The following is a 25,501-nucleotide window of genomic DNA, read 5'->3' on the forward strand; positions in this document are numbered from 1 at the left end:
ACATGATAGATTATTATTAAGTCAGCCTGCCTTGGCCTTGGGCCTCACTCCCAGTGGCCTAGTCAACACTTATTATAAAGGTGACAAATCTCTTCCCGTTTATTGGTAAGCTAACAGTAAGCTAATCAATTAGGCTATGATTCACTCCTGTTTATGGGGACTGTAAATCATAACCAGCTCCATCAGAATTTGAATCTCTTCCCGTTTATTGAACCAGTAAATGCGACAGTTTACAGACGAGCTCCATGTCCGCTCTAGCAATTAGATTATGTTAGGATTCAGTCCTAATACTTCTAATATAAGGGTAAGATCTGCATGCTGAGATTGGCACTGAAATTAGTGAAGAGAGGTTGGACGAAATCTGCCCTGAAGCGCACCTGGTGACCAACTCCAGTTCGTGGAGAGAGTTTCAATGGAAAGCTTTAACAAGATACTTCAAGACACCAGAAATAAGAATCCTGATACTTGTTGGCAAAATTGTGGTACTGATCTTGGGAGTCATACTCATATTTTCTGGGTTTGTCCAAAGATTGGTCCCTTCTGGAGTCATGTTTTCACTGCCTTCAACATAGTATTCAGGGAGCCATTTGCTAAAGAGCCACAACCGGCCGTTTTTGGTACAATTCCTGACAGGTTTGTAGGAAATAGCAAAAAAATATCTGCTAAGAATTTTGCTGACAGCTGCACTCAAATGTATCACCATCAAATGGCTGCAGTCTGACCCACCTACTTATTCTAATTGCATTGAGAAAGTAAGAGAAATGTATCGGATGGAAGAAATGACCTATTCTCTGAGGCTTCAGAAAGAGCTGTTCCTTAAAAGATTTTGTCTCATGTTGGATTTGCTATCCTAAAAAAATGAGCATAGTTTTTAGTTTTTTGTCCAATTATTTGTGCAATACTCTTTTGAATATCTGTATATTGTCATGCAGTTATAAAGTGTGATAAATATGATTGTAATGTGCAATTTTATAAACCTTAATAAAAAATTGAGTTCTAAAAAAAAATCATCAATGACACAACACACTCAAGTAGAAAAGCAGGTGTTTATTACAGTGTTAGTCAAGTGTTGCCTTCCTCTTCATAAAGAAACTGACAATCTGGAGGTGTCAAGCATTACAAGAGACAAGTCCTCATGGATGACACATGACAATAATAGAGATACACCATGTACTGAGACCAGGAGAAGTAAAACAGGTCAGAGGGAAGAGTCGGATAGAACAGATGAAGCTCAGGTCACTCTGTCTCTTCTTCCTCATCAGAATCTGCCTGTTGGTTCCTCTTCTGTGGAAGAAAAGGAACAAGGACGTGGAGAACTCAAAAAAACAATAAAAAAAAACATTTTCTCTCTCTCAAAACAAGTTCTTATATAATTAAAACATTTGGTGCTTTTATTTTGAACAGCCTTTCTAAAAATACAATACCGACTATCACATGTCTAACAATAGAGGGCAGTAATTGGTCACTTTTCTTTAAAGGTGCAGTCTGCAACTCTTATAAAAGTGACTTTTTGTCATATTTGCTAAAGATGTCACTATGTAAGGACAGTTTTACATCAAAGTTTGTGTGATAAAAACAGGCTCATTGAGCCCCGCCCCCCTGCTGCTCCTGCAGCCTTTGGCAGATTGCCAGAATGCACCGCGACCGAGCAAAAAGAACCAATCAGAGCAAGGACTGTGTTTGATGGGCTGTCTGACAGCTGTTGCTCACAGGCCCCGCCCCTTTCCTGGAGCTGTATCGCCGTCTTTTTTACAGCGTATGGTCTGGAGGAGTAGAAGATGGAATTGGTGACTTTTCTGCTTGAAAGGTAATTACTGCTGCTTGATTTACATTATGTTTGATTTGTAATTGTTACACTAGAACTCTGTAGTGCATTTGTTGTTTGCGTGTGCGCAGCAGCCTCTGTGTGAGCTGCTGTAAGTGAAACTTTATTAACTATCATTTCATTGTTTGTTAGTAAATAACTATTAACTAAAGGTTAATTAACTATCTATTTACCATTATTTACCCTTTATGGATGATGGTTATTATAAAGTGTTACCAAATTTCATCTCAAAAATGTAATTCTTTACACCATTTTGAATTTCACTCTCTTGCTAACAAATGGAGTTAATGCAAAAATTATATTTTTGGGTTTTTGTATAATATAATATTATTCGACAGCCATTTGAAATTGGCCTTAAGTTTAAACGCTAACAGCTGCTGTCTTGCACACAGATCAGATGAGTGACTTAGTCAATTAGTGAAGCTACATATGACGTTCCCATTAACTCAGTGAAATTATGATAGAGGATGTTTCTTGGTGTTGAAGATTTTAAGTTAAAGCCTCAACTCATACATTTCCATTTTTGCCTGGCCCCGATCATTGCTGCACAGAAGCTAGAATTTACAGTATGTTGTCTCCTGCTCCAAAGAAGATGCTCAGAGTGGTTTGTGAATAACTGAGTGTAAAAGGGAACATTACCACTTGTTAGATGGTTATATGGTTTCATGTCAGGTTGTACTTATTCCATTTATATATTAAATACATTTGGGAATGGGAATGTTTTCTTTAGTTTTGTTAGCGGGAATCTATCAAAGTTCTGATGTCTGACCAGTTAAGTCACACTGGTATAAAGAGTGTACTGTATATGTGAGTAGGGCTGGGTAATATATTGACATTCAAGATATATAGAGATTTCTATTTTGGCGATGTAGAAAATTACAATATTCCCTATATCGATATATATATATACATATTTTTTTTTTTTATGGCCTATTTTGTATTAAAATACCCATTTTAGGAGTTTCAGGTTTGGCTACTTTTCAAAAGAACATAAAAAACACAGTATGATGGATTTCTGAGTGCGTCCTAACACAGACCTTCCCCTAAACAAGCCTCAATAAAGAACTCACTCACACATGCTGTCCCTTACAGGAGAAAAAGCCAAAAGTGGCACATATTGTGCAACTGTTTATTAATAAATGAGCCTGTGTGGCATTTTGCATCAGCAAATTAAACCCTGTATTGTCTTTCTGGTCAGAATTCATTTGAATTAAAATTATTGAGATTTATATCATATATTGCCATTTTGAGAAAAAATATTGAGATATGAGTTTTGGTCCATATCGTCCAGCCCTATATGTGAGTAGCTACATTATATGAGTACAGCTACAGCTACACAATCCTACAGGAGCTGGACTTAATTTGAAAATGAATGACGGTACAATACGGTTTTAATGGAGAGAATGAACTAACACACACACCAGTTTAAGGAAGTCCATGAGTTTGTAAGCGTCCTCCCCTGTGGACAGGTCGACAAAGTCTCGTGGGATTCGGTAGCTCAGGCACGGGCTGGGCTGCACCGTCACCTCGCTGGTGGTGTAGCGGAACGCTGGGACACCCTGAGCAAAGAGACGAGCGTTGAAATGCCAGAGATGTGAGAAAAAGGGGGCTTGGTTTGTTACTGCTGACCTGCTGCTGGGAGATTTCTCCACTGGACGTCAGCTCATCCCACGTGAACAGCAGCGAGTCGGTCACCTCTCCGAATGGGTTGATGTCAATGAGCCACACCCTGCCCTGTAACACCCATTCAAACACTCAGAAAGTTAGCATTCCCATAGAAAGTGTGCATACTCAAAAATACACACAGATATCATATAATGAAAGTATTGTGCAGCTGCAGAGCTTTACCTGGCTGTCTCTGTAGACGTCAAACACAACTGCAAAACAGAACACATCAGAGTTAGAGAGGAAACCGTTCATCAGCTTAGGCTACTCAAGAGAAACCCTGGAAAGAACTTTTAATGAAGCAAGTAATTCAACTTTGAAAACATGATGAAATTTAAATCACCTAATTAATGTTGGCGTGTAATATCCAGCACCTCATTTTTAACTGTGAATTTTAATGAAACAAAATAGCAGCTGCAGGGATCTTTTTTTTTTTCTTTTGTGAGGAAAGGAAACTCACAATCCTCGTCCAGGAACTTGTACTGGACGTGCTGGCTGAAGAACGCCTGGATGGCCTGACTGATGTGCTGCTCCTGTTTGAGGATGTGCTGGTAATACTGAGTGTAGTCTCTCTGGGAGATAGCTGCACACGCACACGCACAAAACATCTTAGAGAAAGTGGTCATATTTGGCCCCAGAACAACAATACAGTGCAGACATTACCAGACATTACACTCCCGTTAGTTTCCCTCTTTTCATAATGTTTACACATAAACACACAATTACCTAAAGTGTTGGGACACACTATAGTTACACAATAATTACACTCTCATATAAGGAACCCCAGTGCATAGAGTCTATTCAAACCCAGTGTTGGGAACGTTACTTTAAAAAAGTAATTAGTTATAGTTACTCACTACTTGATCTAAAAAGTAACTGAGTTAGTAACTTAATTACTCTATAATAAAAGTAACTCATTACCAAGGAAAGTAACCATTTGCGTTACTATTAAAAAAAAAAAAAAAGTTGCTATAAATGAGTAGAACTACTTCAATGAAGATTAAGAAAAGGGTGATATATCATTAAAACTACATCGAAGTCCACACGGTCTACTGCACACCAGATTGGTTGGTTTTTGTTTTTTAAATATTCCTACTGAGATAAAACGGCCATACTCAGAGCAAGCATGTAAGTAAGTGTCAGTTTCCAAAAATATCATATAACATTATCGAGAGATCATTATATTCCATCATATCATAAACTCAGTGTATCGTCCCGAGTGTGTGGGAAACTTTACCGATCAGTTTGTTTTCCTTGACAAAGCAGCGGAATTCTCCACCAGGAATGAGCTCGCTCCACTTTCTCAGGACCAGCTGAAGGTGGAAAAGCAACAGTGTCAGCCATTATTTACACTAGCCATAGGGGGAAAAGGTCACACATACCATTTGGAAATGATCAGATCATTTATATTAGGCTGATTAATAACAACGTAGATGCAGTTTCAGAAATACCTCATAATTAATGGGAGGATTTGGTGAGTCCTCGTCACTGCAAAGATGGAACCTGCACAGATAAAGGACACCAAAGCAAAGTCACTCCTTCACTCAGGTCATGATATCTGCATTCTGTTGTCCTGTAGTAAATCATATCCTCTAGTCAATGCCCTTCAAGCAGAGCGGAGCGGCCCGTCATAAATCTACATCTTTGCAATTTCTCCTCCTGCTATTCCTGTTGTGTTTTACAGCTCGTTGAACTGGACGTGAGGTTTATGTTGCTTAGTGACGCTAGTCGCAGCGTCAATGCCAAAACAAGCCTGTGTGTTGACTTTAAGGGCCTGTACTACGAAGCTAGACAATTATATCCTGGATTTATCTGCGTTAGCAGGCCTCACCTAACCAAACATTGTCCGTCAGACAGAAGCTGTCCTACAAATCTAGATATCAACTCGCTAAGTTAAAGGCACACCGTGGACTTTTTGACCTAAAGAGCTGACCCATATGAGTTATTTGACTATGTAAGTTTGGAGGAGACGGACCGTCTTTCACCAGGTCATGTGACCTGGAGAACGTTTCACTTTACGGCAGTCACATGACGACAGGCTCGGATATATAGTTCCCATGTGACGTCACAACATACGGGCATTTCCCGACCCGGTGCCATTGCTGTGGGCAGCTAAAATGAGTTTGCCTCTGTTCACAGCCAAAAGAACAATATGGTAGTTTCGTGTTGGGTTAATGGTGCACTAATCACCGTGACAGTTCAGTTAAACGTGGATTCTTTAGTAAGGGAAGTTGGCAAGTCAGATCCGTAACTTCGGGATAAGGATTGGCTCTCAGGGCTGGACTCGCCCTGCGGCTACAGTCTGTGGGCTGGAGGAGCAGCCCTCCACTCCTCGCCGATGGAGTCCCAGCGCTCGGCCTTCCTCGCCACGTCGGTGGTGCTTCCCCCTACTCCCTGGCCTTGCCATTGTTGTCGGCCCCCTTTGCCGGCCCCGACCCCGGTCGCCGCGCCAAAAGTTACACAGTATGCCTTTAGGCGAGGTGATTTCAGCCTAGCTACGTGCACGCTCTTGTGACAGAGGAGGAGATTATAGCGTCAGACCAATCACAATCACGGCGAAACTTTGGAGAGCATTTTACGTCACAAATGAGGAATAATTATTCAAAAATATGAAGAATTAAAATCCATAATTCAGAGCAAAAACAACAGTGGTGCTGTAGTAATAGCAGGAAGTAATTAATGCAGGAATCGGTGTGTGTTAATGTATAAATTAGTGAGATTATAAACAGAGAATAAACACTCTAATCAGTTTTAACTTTCTCTTTTAACTTGTCTGTGTCTCTGATGCTGCGTTCATACAGATCAGTCTACATTATAAGGTGGAATATATTTGTATTCTATATTATCTACAGGACAGAGGCTCTCTGCGTCACCCAAGAATACGTGAATTAATGAATGAATCAGTCTGAAAGCACCCAATGCACACAGACTTTATCAACTGACTAATGTAGGTCAGTCCATCAGATAAAAATCCCTATCTTACCTATAGGATGTCATTGGGTAAATGAAAGGATAAATATCATCTCTCCTGTCAGCGTCACATCAGATCCACACACTGACGTGTTCACAGAATGATCCTTCTTTTATATGACAGCTCGTTTTCTAAGAGAACTGATTGGCCAGGAGGCGGGGCTTTAGTAATCGCTCAGATCTTATTCAGAACATAACCTGGTCCCGACCAGGTTAGTCAAAGTTACCATGGTGATTAAGCCCTGTAAGACGTTAACCAGCTTTGTAGGACAGCACACGCCGATTAAAGCCTGGAAGTTAGCGCGATAAGAGGTGATCTAGCTTCATAGGACAGGCCCTAAGTGTCACTGCACTTACGGCTGTGTCAGGTCGTGGGTGATGAAGTCGGAGCTTTTGAAGAGAAGAAAAATATCGCTGAGGCTTTGACACTCCAGCGAGCTGTTCAGAGCGATCCAGTTTGCATCCTGAAAGAAGAAGAAGAGAGAGTTTAGAGTCCTAAAGTGAGAGAAAATCACTTTTCTTCATATATCTGATCCACAGCTTTGAACATACTTGCATGCGTTTAAGGGAGGGCGTAAAAAAAACAAACTGGACAACAGATGAAAGTGATATGACGGCATAATTTCAGCTTTTATGCAATTTTATTTCCTATTTCTAAAATGTATTAACTGAATAAATTGTGCACTTTAAGCCTATAGTCTCTGGAACAGACATAGGCAACTGGCAGCCCTCAGTTTAATATTGTGCGGCTCCCAAAGTGAACGCTATATATGATTCCGAAAACACACAAAACACTCTTTCTTTTTTTCTCAAGAAATCCCCATTGAAATATGTTAAAAAAAAAAAAAAAAAAAAAGAGAGAGAGAAAAACAAAAATACACAAATGATTTCCAAAATACATAAGACAACTACAAAAATAACAGAAAAATGTGACCAAAAATGACGCTAAAACACAAAATAATAAAAATACACAAAAATTTACTGTATGTGAGTCAGGGCTTCCCTGCTTAGGATGCTGCCCCCCACGACCCGACCAAGACCAGCGGTAAAAGACAAAAGGCTCTATCATATAGGTTAAGAAAACAACAAGTGGTTAGAACTATACATAAAATAAGAAACTCTGCATCAAATGAAATAGAAACAAGCTCGCACAATGCTTCCAAAAATATTATAAATTATTATATTCTCAACCACAGGCGAGAAATGACAACCAGATTGATCAGATCCTGATCAATCCTCTGAAAAACACGGTCACAGAAGAACAAAAAAGAAAATAAATATCTATAATAACTGAAGTAGAAATGCAATAAACAATCAGGAGAATGAAAGGGAGAAAGTCTCCAGGGAGGGAGAGGTGGTTTTACCACAAAGTGGTACAAAACAAACTAATTCCAACATTATTAAAAGCATTCATCAGGGTTTTGGAAAACAAAGACATCCATCCCCCACACACTCCCCTCTTGGAGGGAGGAAATGATTCGAAAGACAAAATACAGGGAATTATCATCCTGTAAACCTTTTAAATAACAAATATAAATTATTCACCTCCAGATTATCTAACAGAATAGAACTCATTATAACCATAATAATAAATAAGGACCAGACGGCCTTTTTAAAACAAAGACAAACCCCAAGATAGTATTTGAAAAAAATCATGAAGCAAATCACACAACAAGAATGGAAGCACTGATATTAACTTTGAATATAGATAAAGTTTTCGACTCAGTGAGGTGGACATGTTTATATAAAGTGCTTTTAATATTTGGTCTTCATACAACTATGATTTACAACAAAACGACAGCTAGAATTAAAATCTAACACATTCACTACGGAAAAAGGAACGACACAAGGGTCGTCGCTCCTCTTCGCCCCGTCTATAGAACCCATAACTCAGTGTTTTTCAACCTTGGGGTTGTGACCTCATGTGGGGTCGCCTGGAATTAAAATGGGTTGCCTGAAATGTCTCGTAATTGATAAAAAAAATATTCTGATTAAATATTGTATTTATTTATTGTTTAATTATTATTACATTATTATATTGTTTAATTATTATTCTTTACCACACGCAATCTCAAACAAAAGTATTCTATTCTATACTTTCACAAATATAAAAAAAAAAACATAAAACAGCTGAGCTGACGCATCTTGTCCCTTTGTGCACAAATAACACAGATGTACAACAAACATGATAAAACAAATGCATTCCAGGAAAAAAAACGTATCTGGGGTCACCAGAAATGTGATATAAAAATGGCAGTATAGTATAGTATAGTATAGTATAGTATAGTATAGTATAGTATAGTATAGTAACACAACCTACACAGACACCGCTAAAGCTGATGAAACGAGAGGAATTTGATTTAATTCCTGGTTATAGAATTAATATGAACAAAACTCCAGTATTAACATTTAATTATGCTCTTCCATCTACAATTAGGACCGTGTACAATCAGAAACTGGATGCTGAGGCCATTAAATATTTAGACGTCTCATTAACAAAGGACATCTTGAGACTACTGTACATGACATCAATAATGGCCCGTTAAATTCAAATATAAAGTCAGATTTACATAGAGGGACTATTATTCTCATGTTAAGTTTAAGCTCCTGAATAGCGTCAATTAGGATGAATATTCTTCCACTGATGCTGTTCCTCTTTCAGTGTTTACCAGTTCAAATAGCATCAAAGCAGTTTTTAGAATAGGATAGATTAATAGTGAGCTACGGTACTTAACGTAACTGTACATTACTAAGTGACAACGAATTACAAGGAGAGCAGGAGATCCTTCTGGGATGAATAAAGTATTCTGAATCTGAAGACTCTATAGCTGATTTCCCAAATCCTGGCAGGAAATAGTCAAACTTTGTAGAGAAATAATGAAGTGGCGTGCCTACGACTCAGACTCTATGACAAATAAAAATGATGGTAGTCTTAAAGGAACATAGGGCAGGATTTGTGAAAAAATCTACATGAATTTTAAGAATTTCAATGCTAATGGGTGATGAAGCGCTCACAACCAAAGAGAATGAGCTCACACATATTTCTACCTATTGCCTTCAACAGATTGTGTGATACATTTTGTACTTCTGTTCTGGGTCTGATTTCCCCGCACAGTTCTGCAGACGTGAAGTCAAATGACGATGACGTCAAATGATGGTACGCATTCTCAACGGCTTAAAGAGGCGTCCTAATACCCAGGAAATAAAAAAGAATGAGAAGAAGACGGCTTAGAGACTGAAAGAAGACGAGTACTGTGGACAAAACTACAGTTTGGTTCCACAGATGTATGCAGAGGCATGTGCACAGGTCTTGCAGTAAACAGTCACATGAACGGTGAGTAAATAAAGAACCGTGTCACAGTTGGAGTGCGGATTGGGCCGCATTTTCTCGCCAGAGTCCGACCCAACATTGAAAACCTCATTTTTTTTCTCAAAGAAATGACATATGTACGTTTGTTTTAGTGGTAAGCACTGATATGACAACTGTTAATATCAACATCAGATCAGCGCACGGGTAACAAGCGAAAGAAACTAACCCTAAGACGGATGGATAGATAGATGGATGGATGGATGGATAGATGGATGGATGGATGGATGGATGGATATTCTAATACTGTGGCCCTATTACATTTTTGTGTCCCCCACTGTGAACCAAGTTGCCCATCCCTGCTCGCGAGCTTTTAAAACAAATGTCAAGTCAAAATGCATCTTAAAACACAAACGCTGCATTTTTCACTCACATATTTGAAACATAGAAAAAGGTGAAAGTGATACAAAAATGAATTTTGTTCTGATAATTTTATCATAACTGTTTGTGCTGTGGCTGTGCAGCGTCAGGCATGTTTGTCTCAAAAGTTGTATATTTTTTCCCCACTTGTCAAGCAGAGGGTTGCACCCAAGCAGCATCCCCAGGAATAAGGTGTTAGAAGTTTTACCTGTGGAGCGCTCCAGTTCAGTTTTGGGAACACACGCCCACCTAGCACGTTTATGGCCTCCAGCACTTTCGAGGTGAATTCTGGGAACTCTGGAGCCTGGTAGGTAGATAATAACATATTTTAGTCATAAAAACAAAACCTTGGAACATTGGCAGCATGGAAGGAAAGTTCATAGATAGACAGTCTGTTAAAGCAGAACTAAGTAACTTTTTCACATTAATAAATCCTTCTTGTAGTCCCTGTGAGGGTAATACATGCGTTTATGAGGTGATTGGGGGGTCTTTCATCTCCCCCTGCTGTCTCTGGCCAGAAAACCGCACTTGCAACTTTCCCTGCCTCTGACTCGGTGGCAAGACGTACTGCTTTACGGCAGCCCCAATACAAACTGATGCTAGGCTGCACACGGTTGTCTACAAATTCACGTTTCTCAAAATTATATCATGGCAGAACCAGCAAAAAAAAAAAAAGCAGATAAGACCTTTGTCCAAGGAACGGAGCAACTCCATGCAGTCACAGCTCAGCAGCAACACACAGCAATAGCACACACTGTCGTCACGGCAACTGGCATGCACACACACTCACAACCCAGTGCTCCATCAGGCAGCACACACACAAATATCCATCCATCTATCTATGCATCCATCCATTTTCAGAGCTGCTTTGTCAGCACACAAACAAACACATCACACACATTTCCACATTCCCTTCCGTATTACTCCCATATCATTCATTTATTTTACTTGTCTCTCTTCCTCATACTGTTCACATGGTCACATGGGACAATATGTGTGAAAGCACCCTTAGTGTCACTGTTGTATTAGGATTTTTCAGTGATCGGTTGCTACTGTCTTGGGAGAGCAAAGGTGCGTATGTAGCTGTGGGGTGGGGCAGGCGGCGGGGGGTGCAGAGTTTTTACGACAGTGACATAACCAAAAGGGACCTTTAGGGGGAGCGCTAAGCACAAGTTACTTAGTTCTGCTTTAATAAACACACCACGTGTGTGATAATGTCTCTGTCTTGTTTTAATACGCCTTCGCTTACGTCTCATGCAACACAGCTACAAACACTGAAGTGCTGCTGATGCAGTTGAATGATATTCATTTACTGCTTTAAAACAAAATACGTGCAAAAGCAACTATGAAAGCAACACAGGTAAGAGTTAAACTCATCTGTTATATCACAGCACATGTACTCATAGCTGCCAATTAATTACAAGTTTTATCTTGTAAAGACATTCTCTTTATGCTCTTTTAAAGTTATATTTGTAAGGTTAGGTCAAAGGTCAGCGCCGGACGCTCTTACCGTGACAGTGGAGGTCGTCTCATCATCTGACCACTAAAAAGAAGTAGAAAAAAAGGAAAAGAAAAATTAAGACAACGACTGAGATCAAACACTGTGCTAATAATTAATTCAATTAATAAAAAGGTCAAATAAAACAACTTCATTAACAAAAAACAAATCTCGCTGTGAAGGCACAAAATCAAAATGGACTTGAGTGTTCAAATATATAATAATCATCATAGCTATTATTAATACATGTGTTATTACTAGTATGTTGTGTAACATGGGGATTTCACATCATTGATCAATTCATCCAGGACAACTAATGAACGCGGGGCATGTTTTTAAACGCCCCTCTAGTGTATTTGGATTACTGTAGTAGTGACTTTTGCAGAAATTAAAAACATTTCTCAGCAAAATAAAAATCTCACCTGGACGTCTTCCTCCACATCTGAGTCACTGTTGTTGGTGTGTGTCTGCTGTGTGTTATGATCACTGTAAAAACAACAGATAGGGCTGCAAATAAATACCTTAAGATGTGAATGAAACATGTAATTAAGATGAGATGCACATGAAGAGATTGTTTATCCCCATAACAGATGAAGAGAAATCTGTTAAAGTGTTGTGGTGAAATCAAACAAACAGAGGAATCTCTCACAATTAGCAAAAATAATCATTTTGCCAACGTCAGGACAGAGAAATGCTGGACTGAATCTACAAAATATGTCAGACTTCTGTTTCTCTGTTAAAGCTGCAGTTTGTAAGTTTTTTTTTTTTTTTGGCATCATTTGGTCAAAAATTTATAATCATCTTTGAGTATATTGTAACTAAAGTGTTCTGAGTGGATAGTGAATCTATTCTCCTTCTCCTGGCCCTGCAAATGACAATCAGAGATCTTTCTACAAACACGTGTGCTCCATGAGCTGTTTTGGGTGTTTCTATTGGCTGCTCGACTGAAGTCAGGCACGTTCAGGTACCATCGGTAGTCAAAGTGCATTTCCGGAAGTTCCAGAAGAAGTCTCCATGAGAACGGTAGGCACAACAGTTACACGCCAAATCAAGCATGTATACCTAAGAGAAGCTTATTCAAGATTAATTCATGTTACAGTCTGCATGCGGCCGCCGCTCAGAGCAGCTGAGATCACAGCCCCCTCTGTGTGTGCTTTAGAGGTTAGATTTGGCCCAAAAAATCCAGCCCGACCCGACCCAGGCCCGCAGGCATAAAGCCCGACCCATTAACTTAAATTGTAGGCCCGAGCCCAAAGCAAACCCGACGTAAATTATTTTATTGACCGTATTGCTGCCGGTAGATTAGCAGCGCGCCTAGGGGGGAGGCAGGGTGAGCACACATGCACCGCACCACAGCCCAAAAGGTATTTTAATGACGTGACTCGAGCCGTTATCACAGTTTTACAGGCTTTAATAGAGGTCGTAGTAACACGCCAAAAATAAACAATCAAACACACAAACAACCGTCATACACTCACACTACTGTGGGAACAGAATTGTTCACTCGTCTTTTCCCCGCTTACACCCGCCCTTTCACCAGCCTCCCAGCCAATCAACACTCAGAACACAAGTAAACAAAGACACACGTTGGCAGAGAAAGCTGCACATAACCATGATGCCTTCTCGGCCATGGGAAATCTCAAAATCAGTGGAACATAACTAGAACATAGAACCCAGTCTGTTACAGCATTGCAGACCAGACCGGCGGCCCGTGCGTGGAGCGCAGACCTGACTGAAGCACGCAACCATATTTGTTCCCTGCTCTCCAGCAGCAAGTGAGGAATGAGCAAAATCAGCAAATAATATTAAGTGAATGTGAACGCTGAACAAAAAAACGATCAATATGCTGTCCCACTACTAGCAGAAATCACTGAAGAAATTATACCCCAACAATATAGAAGTGTTTTTGTGTGTATTAAAAATTTCCCGAATTTCGGGTCGGACTCAGGCCTAAACTCTAACCTCCAGTGTGCTTGTGGCGGAGACGAGTTGACGGCAGCAGCCGCTGCACGGAACAGTAACTACACACTAATAAGTGCATTCATGACAGTCTTTAAAACACCAGAAAATTCTCCACAAACTCAAGATAACAACCCTACATTTGTCACTAGTATCTATTGAGAAAAAAAGTCGCTAAAAGCGTTCATAAACATACCGTGAGGGAGGGTGAGTTTCGGTTTCAAAATGGGACAAGAGAGGATTCTACAAACTGCAGCTTTAACAACTACCATGGTCTACTATCCTATCACTTTTTTCTTGTTGTCATTAATGTTTTTGATTATGATCTAATATTCTTTTGTTTTTCTTATTTTATTAAGGGTTTTTTTTTTCCAATCAAAGTAAGCTCATATTCTGCTTGAGTTAACTGCCCATGAGCAGATTTGAATAATTCTATCCTGTTTAACTAAACTGTTGTATACTTAACTTGATGTTAGCTTCTCCTATTTACAAATAAGACATCAACTAGATGTATCATTATTGAATAAAGATACCAAATGTAGCCATGAATAAATGTCACAAAGTCTAATTCAAGATCATAAAAATGTTTTTTCTTCAGTTTATTCAAAGTGTTGTTGAAAACGTTTATTTTATGGGAGGATAGAAATGTTATGCAGACAATTCATAAAGTTTAATTTCAGTGTAATGTACTGTATATATAAATGTGTGTGTGTGTGTTGTAACTAGGGATGTACAGTAAATATTAATCATGAGGCAGTTAAAAATCGATTTAAAGGTGTCACGTTCACATCGATAGTCTGATATTTAATCTCAGTAATATATATATATATTTTTATTTATTTATTTATTTTACATCAAAGGGTGCCATCTATTTAGAATTTGAAATTCAGGACGCACCACCGTGTTTTAAATCAGAAGTGTGGAAGCATTTTGGCTTCCCCAAGACAAAATGAAAGAGGTGAGAAAGAAAGAACATGTGAAATCCAAGGTAAGAGGGACACAGATAGGAAAGGGAGAAACAAGAGAAAGAGAATAAAAGCCATAGTTTGTTTATTTATATTTTTTTCTTTGATATGGGATTTGTTTTAAAGTATAATTGTTAAGGCACAAAATACATTTTCAGCTGCACTTTTAAAAAGAAAAGGAACTATTATGCAGTTTTGCATAGTTTACTGTAGAGCCAGAATTTAAATGAATAGGCTTCTTCTTCATTTGTACTATTTATTTATTCCATTCAGGATTTATTTTTAATTAAATTGCATTGTTTTGCATAGTTTATCAAGGGATTCTTTTGACCATGAAAGATAAAAGAAAATAGTAAAGTTTTTTTTTATTATTATTTTTCAGTCATCATTTGTCTACTGTCTCATTTTGTAAAATAAATTGTGGGAGAATTGTATCGTGAATCGAATCGTATCGGGAGTTGAGTGTGAGTGTGAGCGTGTGTGTGTGTGTGTGTGTGTGTGTTCACACCTTCCAGAGACGACCAGTGTCCCGTCGTCCAGCAGATAGTCGATTACATTCTGAGGCAGTGGAAGAATCAGACTAAAACACAAGGATTTGACATTAAAAATACATTTCAAAGAAATCTAAAAAATAAGCAAGCACCAGAAGATATTTTAAGACACAACCTAAATAAATACTGATAAATGAAAACCATAAAACTCATCAAACACGAGTAGAGAAAGCACAGCACATAATAATGTTTTGATTAGCAGGCAATGGTTAGCTGACAGCCAACTGGAATCTACTAACATAGCAACGACATTAAAAATGTCTCAGAGTGTCCATCAAATACATAAATGTTTACCTTTTAATTGTATGTTTCTTAAAAATCGGATACCAAACCGAGAGCTGACAATTGACAACTTGCTCCTTCTTCATGCTGCAATTTCCTGCAACTGGTGTAGCACTTCGATTGGTAACAGTCTCAACTGGTGAACTTGAATACTATTCCACAGTATCTATAATCGTAATGTATTAATAAAAAAAAAATAGTAAGACACAATTTTACGTCTATTGTATTACTTTTCTACTGCAAATAGGATATAATTGATATAAATAATGTTTAAAAATTATTTAAAGATTTATAACTACATTTGGTTAATGGCTGTATCGTTACAAGAAACCACGCAATCGGAAGTTAGTCTCTAGATATAATGGTTACCAGTTGAATCGTAACACTTAGCGTAACCTGTCCGTCCGCCAACCCCCACCCCCCCAAACATTAAAATAATTTCGCACTTAATGATTATTAAGCGTATGAAAATCATTCTAAATGTCACTTTACACCAGTGAATAGAAAAAATAAATAAATAGATTATCGCCATGAATTTGTAAAAAAAAAAAAAAGAATATTAGATTTTTGTGTTTGCCGGGGGATGTTTTTCAAGGGTGCACAGGAAAGAGGCGCTCAATTTATGACATAGATCGTTTATTATTAAGAGGAATCCCTCTTTTAAATGTTCTCACTGATACGTTAGATGGTTTACACAGCATTTTTAAATGAAATAATATTGACACTATCAGTAATGACAGCAAAAAAAAAAAAAAGTCAGATTTATATTAAAGAGTTACGTCAGAAAGCTAAAATCTTGTAAAACAGATATATGTATTCCAAAGACATTACAATGTATTTTGTTCCTACGATGAGGTTTGTTGTTTGAAAAAATAAAAAATAAATAAAAAATACAGCAATAAATTTAATCATCGCACTATTTTCTCTGTGTGCTGGTGAAACTGCTGTGTTTACTTTCTCAGGCGGAGTGACACGTCACTTTTTTTTCCTACTCTGAGTGAGTGGCTACACGAGTGGAGCTTCACGTGAGTTGCGTTTACTTTTATACGATAAACTTTGTCGTTTCACTTTTCAGTGAACTAAGTATCTGCTTTATTGGCGTAGTTTCACGTCAATACTCTCAGACTATAAGTTAAACGTTGTATTCGTCCATAAGGATTGTATTTGTTTCAGTTCTGGCTGTAGCCGCTACTTAGCAACACGACAAACATAAATCAGTCTTCATCACTGTGCGTAATCTCTGGATGTTGTTTATGTTCCTTTGTTGACTGTTCTGATCTATTTTTGTGTTTTCTGTGCGTTTTATTTCACTCTTTGGTTTTAACTGTGCAGGAAAATGAGCAACCTTGGGGAACCCATCGCGTCCACAGCTCCACATATAGTGAAAGAAGAGGTGAGTTAGTATCAAATAATAAGATAATGTTTGACTCATTTATGACCTTTGCTTTGTTTTTTTTATTATTACAACATCCCTGAGCCAAATATTTTCCCATTGGATATAATTTACACGTTCATCATGGGAAGAAATCTGACCATCACAAATAATGTGTAATCTTAGCTAAGGATTAAACCTGTTTTAAACAGAAATGCACACAAATATACAAAAAGGCTTCAAAAACACACAAAATCACTCCAAAAAAAAAACATACATTACAGAAAAATACACCAATGACTCAAAATACACAAAACTAAATATTTACACAAAAAAATGCACAAAATGACAACATAAATGCACAAAACTACACCAAAAAAGATGCAAAAATGCACAAAATGTCTCCAGAATCGCACTATAATGGCCACAAAAAACAATGATTATACAAAAAATGCACAAAACGACAACAGAAAGATACAAAAAATACACATAATGACTCCAAAAACATACATTACAGAAAAATACACCAAAATATATATATATATATATATATAAAAATTTGCAAAAAAAACATGTCCTGTAGAATTAAACCAGGGAAATCGCACACACATTTTTACTTTGCACCCACAAATAAACCCCTTTATAACACTATAGAGTATGTACACCTCTTTGTACATCCAACCTTCAAACACACACTCATTTGGCCATAATTGACAACTCTACTTAAGCTCCTCCCACTATATGAATACAAATATCCGACAGGCACTGTACTAGTAAAGAAAAAAATGAATTAACAAAATAAAGTATGAAAATATCTGAGCTGATGCTTCGTTTCTTTCTGCACTAATCCTGGCTACGTTGTATTTGTTGTTACACAGTACAACAAACAATGATGTGGGGTCACAGTCCAAAAAAGGTTGTAAACCATTGTCTTAGGTGGAAGTAAAAAAAAAAAAAATACACAACAAACAGGCACAAACCTCTCAGATTAAAAAACTGCACTCATTCTAAGGTTTTCATAATCATTGCAAATTTAAGCTCCTTCATTGTTCACTGTGGTAGGTTCATAAGAGCCATATTAGAGAGAGGATTACAATTACATCAGTGTTCAGTCTTCTCTGCATATGTTTTTGTTTTTTGTAAAACTGTTAACATCTGCCTCATCCAAAAAATAAAATAACTTTAGGTCTACTTGGTTTTTTTCCCCCAAAATATGCAATTTATATTTTTTTAAGCTTGCAAAAGTCACATATGAATTAATAATTGTTTACTCTAGATATATTTGTTATCTAAAGCTGCGTTGTTTTTTAATATCAATAATTTAATTCATAGGTGAGTGTGATCTAAGTCAGCGATTCTCAACTGGTGGGTCGGGACCCAAAAGTGGATCGCGGACCTGTACTGGGTGGGTCGCGGACAGCTGGTCAAAAAAGAAATACTTAATATCTCTCATATTGGACTTGTCTTTTATTTTGAAAGAAACTTTTGTGTTGACAGACATGCTATGAAATGTATGTTGCACAGGAAAATATATAGATTTATGTTTTTTAAAAAATTACATATGTGTGTTTTCAACAGCTATTTTTGAAAAACTACATTTGGTTGGTTGAATTCTAAAAAAAAAAAGAAAAGTGGGCCGCGGTTTAGTGACCATGTTAAAACACTAGTTGAGAACCCCTGATCTAAGTGTTAAGCTGTAGATCTCATTGTCTGCTTGTATTCCAGCCTATGGCAGCAGGGAAATGGATTAAACTAGAGAAGACCACCTACGTCGACCCTGCTGGAAACACCAGGTAATGTTTGATCTTTGACTTTAAACCTCATCAACTTCCACTTCTAACCTTTTTATCTTATAGTGAATATATAAGTGTTTATCATCCATCAGAACATGGGAGACAGTGAAAAGAACGACCAGACTGTCCAACACAGACGCTGATGGTGAGGATAATCATTTGGGTTTTTTGTGGTCCTTTTTTTTGTTGGCGTAAGATCGTTTAATTTTGAACAACTTTTTCCTACAGGTGTAGGAATCATTGCTCTGTTGAAGCGCACGCTGCACAAAGACTGCGTAGTGATGGTGAAGCAGTTTCGTCCTCCTCTAGGATGTCACAGTCTGGAGTTTCCTGCAGGTCAGAAAGCAGATTTATCACCTCTAATAATGATTCAGTGTATGTTTCTGTTTAGAAAAAAGATATTAAAAAAACAAACAGATTAGTGCTTTTTGGATTTTCATCTTAAAATGTAAAAAAATCAGATTGAAAATCTAGGTCTTTCTCTTTTATACGGGTCGAGAAGCGATTAACAGAAATTTCTAAACCAGTTGATTTTCATTTTCTTTTTCTGAAAACTAAAAATGAATTGTTAGAAGTAGGGCTGAACGATTTTGTAAAATAATCTAATTGCAATTTTTAATTTTTTTTTCCTCAATATTGTGATTACGATTTAATATGTGATTATTTTTTCAAGGGCCTGTTGTCATGTATTTTACAATGAACGCAAGCAATAAATCAATCTGTTTCATAATAAACAATTTCAGATGTATTTAAACTTTAAGTAAATGTAAAATATACATTTTAAAGCATAGATTACAACAATAAAGCAAAAAAATCTGTGGCTTTACCTCTTCAACATATCTAACTAACTTCACGTTTCATGAAACATGTAAACATGTGGACTGCACTTCTTAAACACAAAAAAACCGCAGCCTTTGCGATTACATAATTGCGTTTTATATCTCGATAATATCGCAAATGCAATTATTCGTTCAGCCTTAGTTAGAAGTAAGGCTGTGCAATTGATCGAAATTCGATTGCGATTATTAGACTCAACGATTACAAAAATAAAAATATGAAAATAAAATTTAATTTGTTTTAATTTCACATCTGATTTATTTGCTAAATAAAACAAACGTCCATGATTTTGGATATCTACCAGTGGCGGATGCTTTAAGACTACAAGGGAACCTCAGCTTCCCCTAAAATCAGTGGTCAAATATGTAGTGTTGTGTGTACATTTCATTGACTAAATATATGACAGAACACATGTATGTTTAGTTCAGAATCAGCTTCTTATAACAGGAAACTGACAGTGACAGCGTGACGTTCTTCATTCATTACCGCAGCGTCACAGTGTTAATAAACAGTGGTGAAGTTCAGCTTCAATTGACTTCAATGGGAGAGGATTTAGTGGTTGATCCACTGCAGTCAAACTAGACGCTCATTGGATAAATGCTCGGTTATGACGCACTTAGTCCCGCCCATCGGACGCCGGGATTCACAGGAGGTCTATGGAGCAGTGGGCTGGACGCTGGAATAATGGATGATGATTGGATGATCTGTCTCAGGCTAATTCAATTTTGATTGACAGCGAAATGAGCCAATCAGAGAGTATGACGTTGTAAGCCCACAGGCGGGTTTTTCAAATATTTCAGTCCGTTGCTCTGTGTTGACACGGAGACTTTGCTGATCCTCTCATAGCGAATTAACTTCTGACAAACCTAGTGTCTGTTTTTGGTGTTTGTGGAGACTGTTACTGCTTGTGTTGTGAGACTTTTCACCAAACACTCACACTCCAGCGTGCAGCAGCTACGCGCGTGCGTGTGTGATAATCTACAAATAGTTGTTGACAACAAAATGTGAATTCTACTAGAATTCACATTTAAATAAACAGATACATTTTCTGAAGTAGGCAGAAAATGAGCTTCCCCTGCATGAAAGACCAGCAGCCGCCACTGATATCTACAAAGAGTAAAGCTTGGCACACACGAGAAAAAATTATTGATTTGAGTCGTTTAATGCATGCCCGTTCAAGATCCCCCTCAAAGCTAAAGCTAACCTAGCCTGCAGGCCAACACGTTGAAAGTTGTTGCTAGTGGTCTTGAAACATGGCAGGACAAACATACCAAAAACTCCTGGTAAACAAGCAAGGCAGATGAAATTTACTTATGTGGGAACACTTTGGGTTTGATGATGAAGACCTAGAGCAAAGACACATCACGTGCAAGAAGTGTTTTGTTTTGTGCAAAAGTGAACATACTTGATTTTAGTATTTCAAGGATTTTATTTATATTTAAAGAATATATTTTACATTGTTTTGTACAAAAAATAAAAAACTTTTTGGTTGACAAATAATCGTGATTTCAGTTATGACTAAAATAATCTTGATTATTATTTTTTTCTATAATCGAGCAGCCCTAGTTAGAAGACAGAAACACACACACACACAAAATAAAAAACAATTTCTTCATATGGTGCGACAGAATGTAAAAGCTTGTTAAAGGTCCCATGTCATGCTATTTTTCACCCATCTCCATTTGTTCTAAGAACCCCAAAATCATAGTATTTGAGGTTAATTTTCCCAAACTCGTCTGTTTTCCAGAGTTTTAGCCTCTGAAAAGTCACTTTCTGAGCAACTCTACACAAACAGGCTGATTTGCGGCCTACTTATGCATATTCATGAGTGGGCGTTTCAATTGACGGGGCACTGACTTCCTCCTCCCCACATGGTGATGTAGGGCCAGAGGAAGGCCCGCCCTCCTCCCACCCACTCCGTAGCCAAGGTCATGCTGCTTTATAAACATGAGACAGAGCGTGGGGGCGGGGCGCTTACGGTACATTCATAGACTGTAGAAAATACATACAGAGCACTGCGCGAAGGATGCTGAAATGCTCACCTTTGTGGGCGTGTCTGTTTACATGTCAATCACGGCAGAGAACATCCTGGAGGCGTGGCTTCTCCAGCTCAGATTCGCATCAGTATAGTCGTCAAAGTGGGAACGCGTCATCAATTTGGAGCAAGATGTTTGGGCTCACCCTGTAGTAAGAAAGGAGCAAATCATCCTCTAACTAATGATTGAGGGAATCAATGATAAAAACACTTCAATGTGTAGGAAGCCCATATAGCACTTTTATCATGTTTAAAGTACAGAAAAGTTCATTTAGCTTAACATGGGCCCTTTAAAGAATGTGTCTGTTTTTAGAATTGGTGGCTTTTTGCCGCATCTTTCAATTCTGTGAAAACACCGACAAAGCGTTGGAAAGTCACTAAAGTAGAGTTTTTGATAAATGAAGTAAAACACTTAATACATCAGTCTGTGGGACTCCACATCCCACAATGCAATGCACAAAACTGTGTTTTCAGTTGGAGATTCAATTTCAACTTTTTCCTGTTGATTTTCCAAGCAAATGAACTTTGATTTATTGATCCATGAGGACTTTGCTGTGTCATCATTATCATTTTTCTTTATTTCAGACTCAGGAGTCCATTTTAAAAACAAAGACTTGTCTTCATCTGATAAAAAAGAGCATCTCTAACAGCTTTAAGTGTGACAAATGAATGCTGGACCTTATTCAAAGCGCAGTAGTTGGATTGAGAATGTGTTTGTTTGGATTGTTGCTGTTGTTTAGGTTTGATTGATGAAGGGGAGACGGCAGAAGAAGCCGCTCTGAGGGAGTTAAAGGAAGAAACAGGCTACAAGGGAGAAGTGGTGGGAGTAACTCCAGGTGTGATCTCACACACACACACACACACACACACACACACACACACTTGATTTAATCAGCTGTCTCTCCCTATTGCATCTCTTCTGTGAGTCTAGCGGCAGTGCAAAGGTCGGCCGTGTGCAGCAGAAATGGGTCACATGCTTGTTTTCAATTGATCCAATGAGGCAGTAAGTTGGTTGTCATGGTAACCACCTGTTTTTTTTTTCCCCTTGCAGTGACCTGTCTGGACCCTGGTTTGTCTAACTGCACCACACAGATCATCATGGTCAACATCAATGGGGACGATATGGAAAATATCAACCCAACACAGCAGCTGGGTGAGAACACAGGATTCATGCAACTTTTTTCTCACTTTTATTTTAGGAAATAGCTTTTAGTGATTGTAAAATTTGTAATCGCATTATAAAGTGTAATCAGTGGTAGTGTGTTTTGGGCATCCCACCTTGAAAAAGCACTGTTGGAGATTTTGTCCTGATAGCAGAGAGGTTGGACTCATCTCAGTTCAGGGAATTCGATGTTAAATAAGCCAGACCAGAAAAATCCTAAGAAAAAAAGTAGTTTTAACAATTTTGTGCCCTAGTTTTACATCTTCTACAATGAAATTACTATATCAGATATGGGTAACTGACAGTCCCTGGCCCCCGACTCTAATTATGTGACAGAAAGATACACAAAACAGTAAAAATTCACAAAAAGTGCTCTCAAAACACACACAAAAGACAGAAAAATACACAAAAGGAGAACAAAAATACACCAACTTACTGAGAAAGTATGCAAAAAAACACAAAAAGATGCATATGACTCCTACAGTACACAAAACGACTCAAAACAAGCACTAAAAAACAGAAATAAACGCATGAAATGGAGAAAATATGCTCAATGAAGTAAATAAAAACACATAAAATGTCAAACATGTCAGAAAACCATACAAAACGATTATCAAAACACACACAGATCTTTTATTCAGATTGGCCCTTGGGTCACAAAATCACAACTTTGTGATCCCAACTGTAGAAAAAGTTGCCCATTTCTGACTATAATTAATCACTAAGGCTCCTAAGGTGAAAAACATTCAGTTTTACCTCAGGATTAGTGTTTTCCCTGCAATCTGCACAAGGACGAGAATCATCTCTTGGGCCAAATTAGATGCTTTAGTGGGACGTATATTGCCTGGGGACCTTGAGTTTGACAATCCTACCCTATAGAAGCTAAAGTTAGAGCTTTCTCATATCTAACGGCTTCTGGTAACTGTAACTTTAGTGTTTTTTCATGTGGAATGTTTACTCAATTTGTCTGTGTTTTAAGCCACAAGTGTGTGACTTGATTTCTGTGAATGCAGGAACAGGATGAGTTAGATCTGAACCGTGTACATGTGTTATAGAGAACAGCAGGAGAAGTTACAATCTGTGCTTTATATGCACTGTGAATAATTTTGCTCTTGTGTTCATCCACAGGTGAAGGAGGTGAGTTGTTGTATCGCTTGTATTCTCACAGATTTACTCATTTCAGACAACAGATCAACTCCTCTATCTTCTCTCTGCAGAATTTGTTGAAGTCATTCTTCTGCCTCTCGATGAATTCCAGACAAAGATTGACGGTGAGCAACAGTTATTTCACATTTCAATCTGTTTCATCTCTAAGAATCATCAGCGACACACGCACGCGTCTGTTTGTTCTATCTCACAGATCTGCTCCGAAAAGAAAAGATTGTGGTGGACTCCAAAGTGTACATCTTTGCCATGGGGATGGTCCAGGCCTTCTTTAAGCCCAGGGAGCTCCCCGTGCTGAAGCAGTGAAGGAACCAGCACAGAGTCGTCTTTTCTGTTACAAAGATAGGAATATGTTTCCCGTGTCTGATATTTGTTTCCATGAGTAGAGATGCTGTTAAACCTAAATAATTAAAGCAGGCTGGACACACACATTTAGAAGCTAAAGTGCTGAGAAAGGTGTTTGTAGAGAAGCAGAGCTTTCCAATCATCCTCTGCAAATACTGGAGGATTTCTACTGACGCTACCCAGTAGTTCATCATCAACTATTTGCACACTTGATGCAGAATGTGTTTCAGACCTTTTTGTGCTTTCTTACAAATTGAAACGTTAACTTTTTTATGAGATTAAGATGTTTGAGAACTTGCACTTTTTTTGTTTTGTCCTAATTAATAATAATAATAATGAAAAAAAAAAAAACATTTCCATTCGAGGAGAAGAACCTCCTCTTACTCTTAAAATCATTCAAGTTTCTGTTTTTCTTCCAACATTTAGTCAAAGGATCAAGTAGAAGAATGTTTATTACAAATAACTTTTTAGGGTTCAGTTCAGAGGTTGAGATGGTTACAAAGATGTCATTCCAGATTAGAGTTGTTCACCACTTTTTGTCACGGTGCCTTACCTGGAGCTCTGTACTGTACTTACTGTACCATCTCAGCATTACTTCCTATTGACCAATAAATAAAGGTAATCATACCAAAAATTCCACTTTTTCTCTTTGTTGCTGCAAATCACAGAAAGAAGGAGAATCGGCTGACACTTTAATGAAGATTTATACAAACTGTAAGGCTGACATTACACCGTCATTATCTGTCATTAGCATGAATTAGGTGTCAGGAAGGCTGTCGTTAAGTGTTGTTTGCTAAATTATAACACATTTGGAGCTATGTTGGCATTTTTTGGATTAGGTGGAGGGATCTAGTGGGGTTAGGTTTAGGAGACTAGAGGTGAGGCACGGGCAATTGGACGCCTTTACTATCAAGGGAAACCTATTCTGTTTAATATTCTCTTAATATGTGTGTATATGCATTTTCTTTTAAAATCAAATTAAAACTGAAAAGAATTACATTTAAAAAATAAAATAAAAGCTTAGACACCCTAAACTAATTTTGAATTAAATGGTCTCTGACAAGGGACTCCAGGAATGGTGATGTGCCTCTGTAAACGTGTTTAAAAGCAAACTTTAAGAATTCATAAAAGAAACATAACTCGTAAAATAATTGAGAGTTCTAAAATGATTTTTAAAGTACTAAGTAGGGAGGGGGGTTAAGGTTTGTGCCAGGGGAGGAAAAGTTAGGAAAGGAGTTTTGGGTAAGGCTTAGGGTAACAAATGACACTTAATGACAGCCTTCTTGACACCTTATTCATGCTAATATGTTATAATAATGCATCAGTACTCTTTGCACATCTGTTCTCTATT

The 25,501-nt window shown here is 37.9% G+C and overlaps 2 protein-coding genes across 2 annotated transcripts; one reads left to right on the forward strand and one right to left on the reverse strand.

Annotated features, from left to right (window-relative positions):
* Nucleotides 1–1,027: 1,027 nt before the first annotated feature.
* On the reverse strand, nucleotides 1,028–15,564 carry cdc123 (cell division cycle 123 homolog (S. cerevisiae)). The gene is made up of 13 exons (XM_028450094.1): nucleotides 15,455–15,564; nucleotides 15,118–15,189; nucleotides 12,108–12,171; nucleotides 11,698–11,730; nucleotides 10,396–10,491; nucleotides 6,818–6,924; nucleotides 4,942–4,993; nucleotides 4,728–4,803; nucleotides 3,951–4,073; nucleotides 3,674–3,702; nucleotides 3,455–3,559; nucleotides 3,247–3,384; nucleotides 1,028–1,284 (listed from the first exon to the last, which is right to left on the reverse strand). The coding sequence occupies exons 1-13, from the start codon at nucleotides 15,526–15,528 to the stop codon at nucleotides 1,237–1,239; spliced, it is 1,017 nt and encodes a 338-aa protein (XP_028305895.1). The 5' UTR covers nucleotides 15,529–15,564; the 3' UTR covers nucleotides 1,028–1,236.
* Nucleotides 15,565–16,402: 838 nt separating this feature from the next.
* Nucleotides 16,403–24,702, forward strand: nudt5 (nudix (nucleoside diphosphate linked moiety X)-type motif 5). The gene is made up of 10 exons (XM_028449895.1): nucleotides 16,403–16,467; nucleotides 16,775–16,835; nucleotides 18,540–18,607; nucleotides 18,700–18,752; nucleotides 18,836–18,943; nucleotides 22,220–22,315; nucleotides 22,531–22,632; nucleotides 23,770–23,778; nucleotides 23,859–23,912; nucleotides 24,002–24,702. The coding sequence occupies exons 2-10, from the start codon at nucleotides 16,779–16,781 to the stop codon at nucleotides 24,109–24,111; spliced, it is 657 nt and encodes a 218-aa protein (XP_028305696.1). The 5' UTR covers nucleotides 16,403–16,467; nucleotides 16,775–16,778; the 3' UTR covers nucleotides 24,112–24,702.
* Nucleotides 24,703–25,501: the final 799 nt, after the last annotated feature.

Source organism: Gouania willdenowi, chromosome 6, assembly GCF_900634775.1.
Source record: "Gouania willdenowi chromosome 6, fGouWil2.1, whole genome shotgun sequence".
Taxonomy (NCBI): Eukaryota; Metazoa; Chordata; class Actinopteri; order Blenniiformes; family Gobiesocidae; genus Gouania; species Gouania willdenowi.

Coding starts and splice junctions, on each gene's coding strand:
- cdc123 (XM_028450094.1), bottom strand. CDS start 15,528: ATGAAGAAGGAGCAAGTTGTCAATTGTCAGCTCTCGGTTTGGTATCCG. Junction 12,172..15,117: donor ACACTGGTCGTCTCTGGAAG/GTGTGAACACAC, acceptor TTGTTTTTACAG/TGATCATAACACACAGCAGA. Junction 4,074..4,727: donor CAAGGAAAACAAACTGATCG/GTAAAGTTTCCC, acceptor GTGCGTGTGCAG/CTATCTCCCAGAGAGACTAC.
- nudt5 (XM_028449895.1), top strand. CDS start 16,779: ATGAGCAACCTTGGGGAACCCATCGCGTCCACAGCTCCACATATAGTG. Junction 22,316..22,530: donor AGTGGTGGGAGTAACTCCAG/GTGTGATCTCAC, acceptor TTCCCCTTGCAG/TGACCTGTCTGGACCCTGGT. Junction 23,913..24,001: donor ATTCCAGACAAAGATTGACG/GTGAGCAACAGT, acceptor TCTATCTCACAG/ATCTGCTCCGAAAAGAAAAG.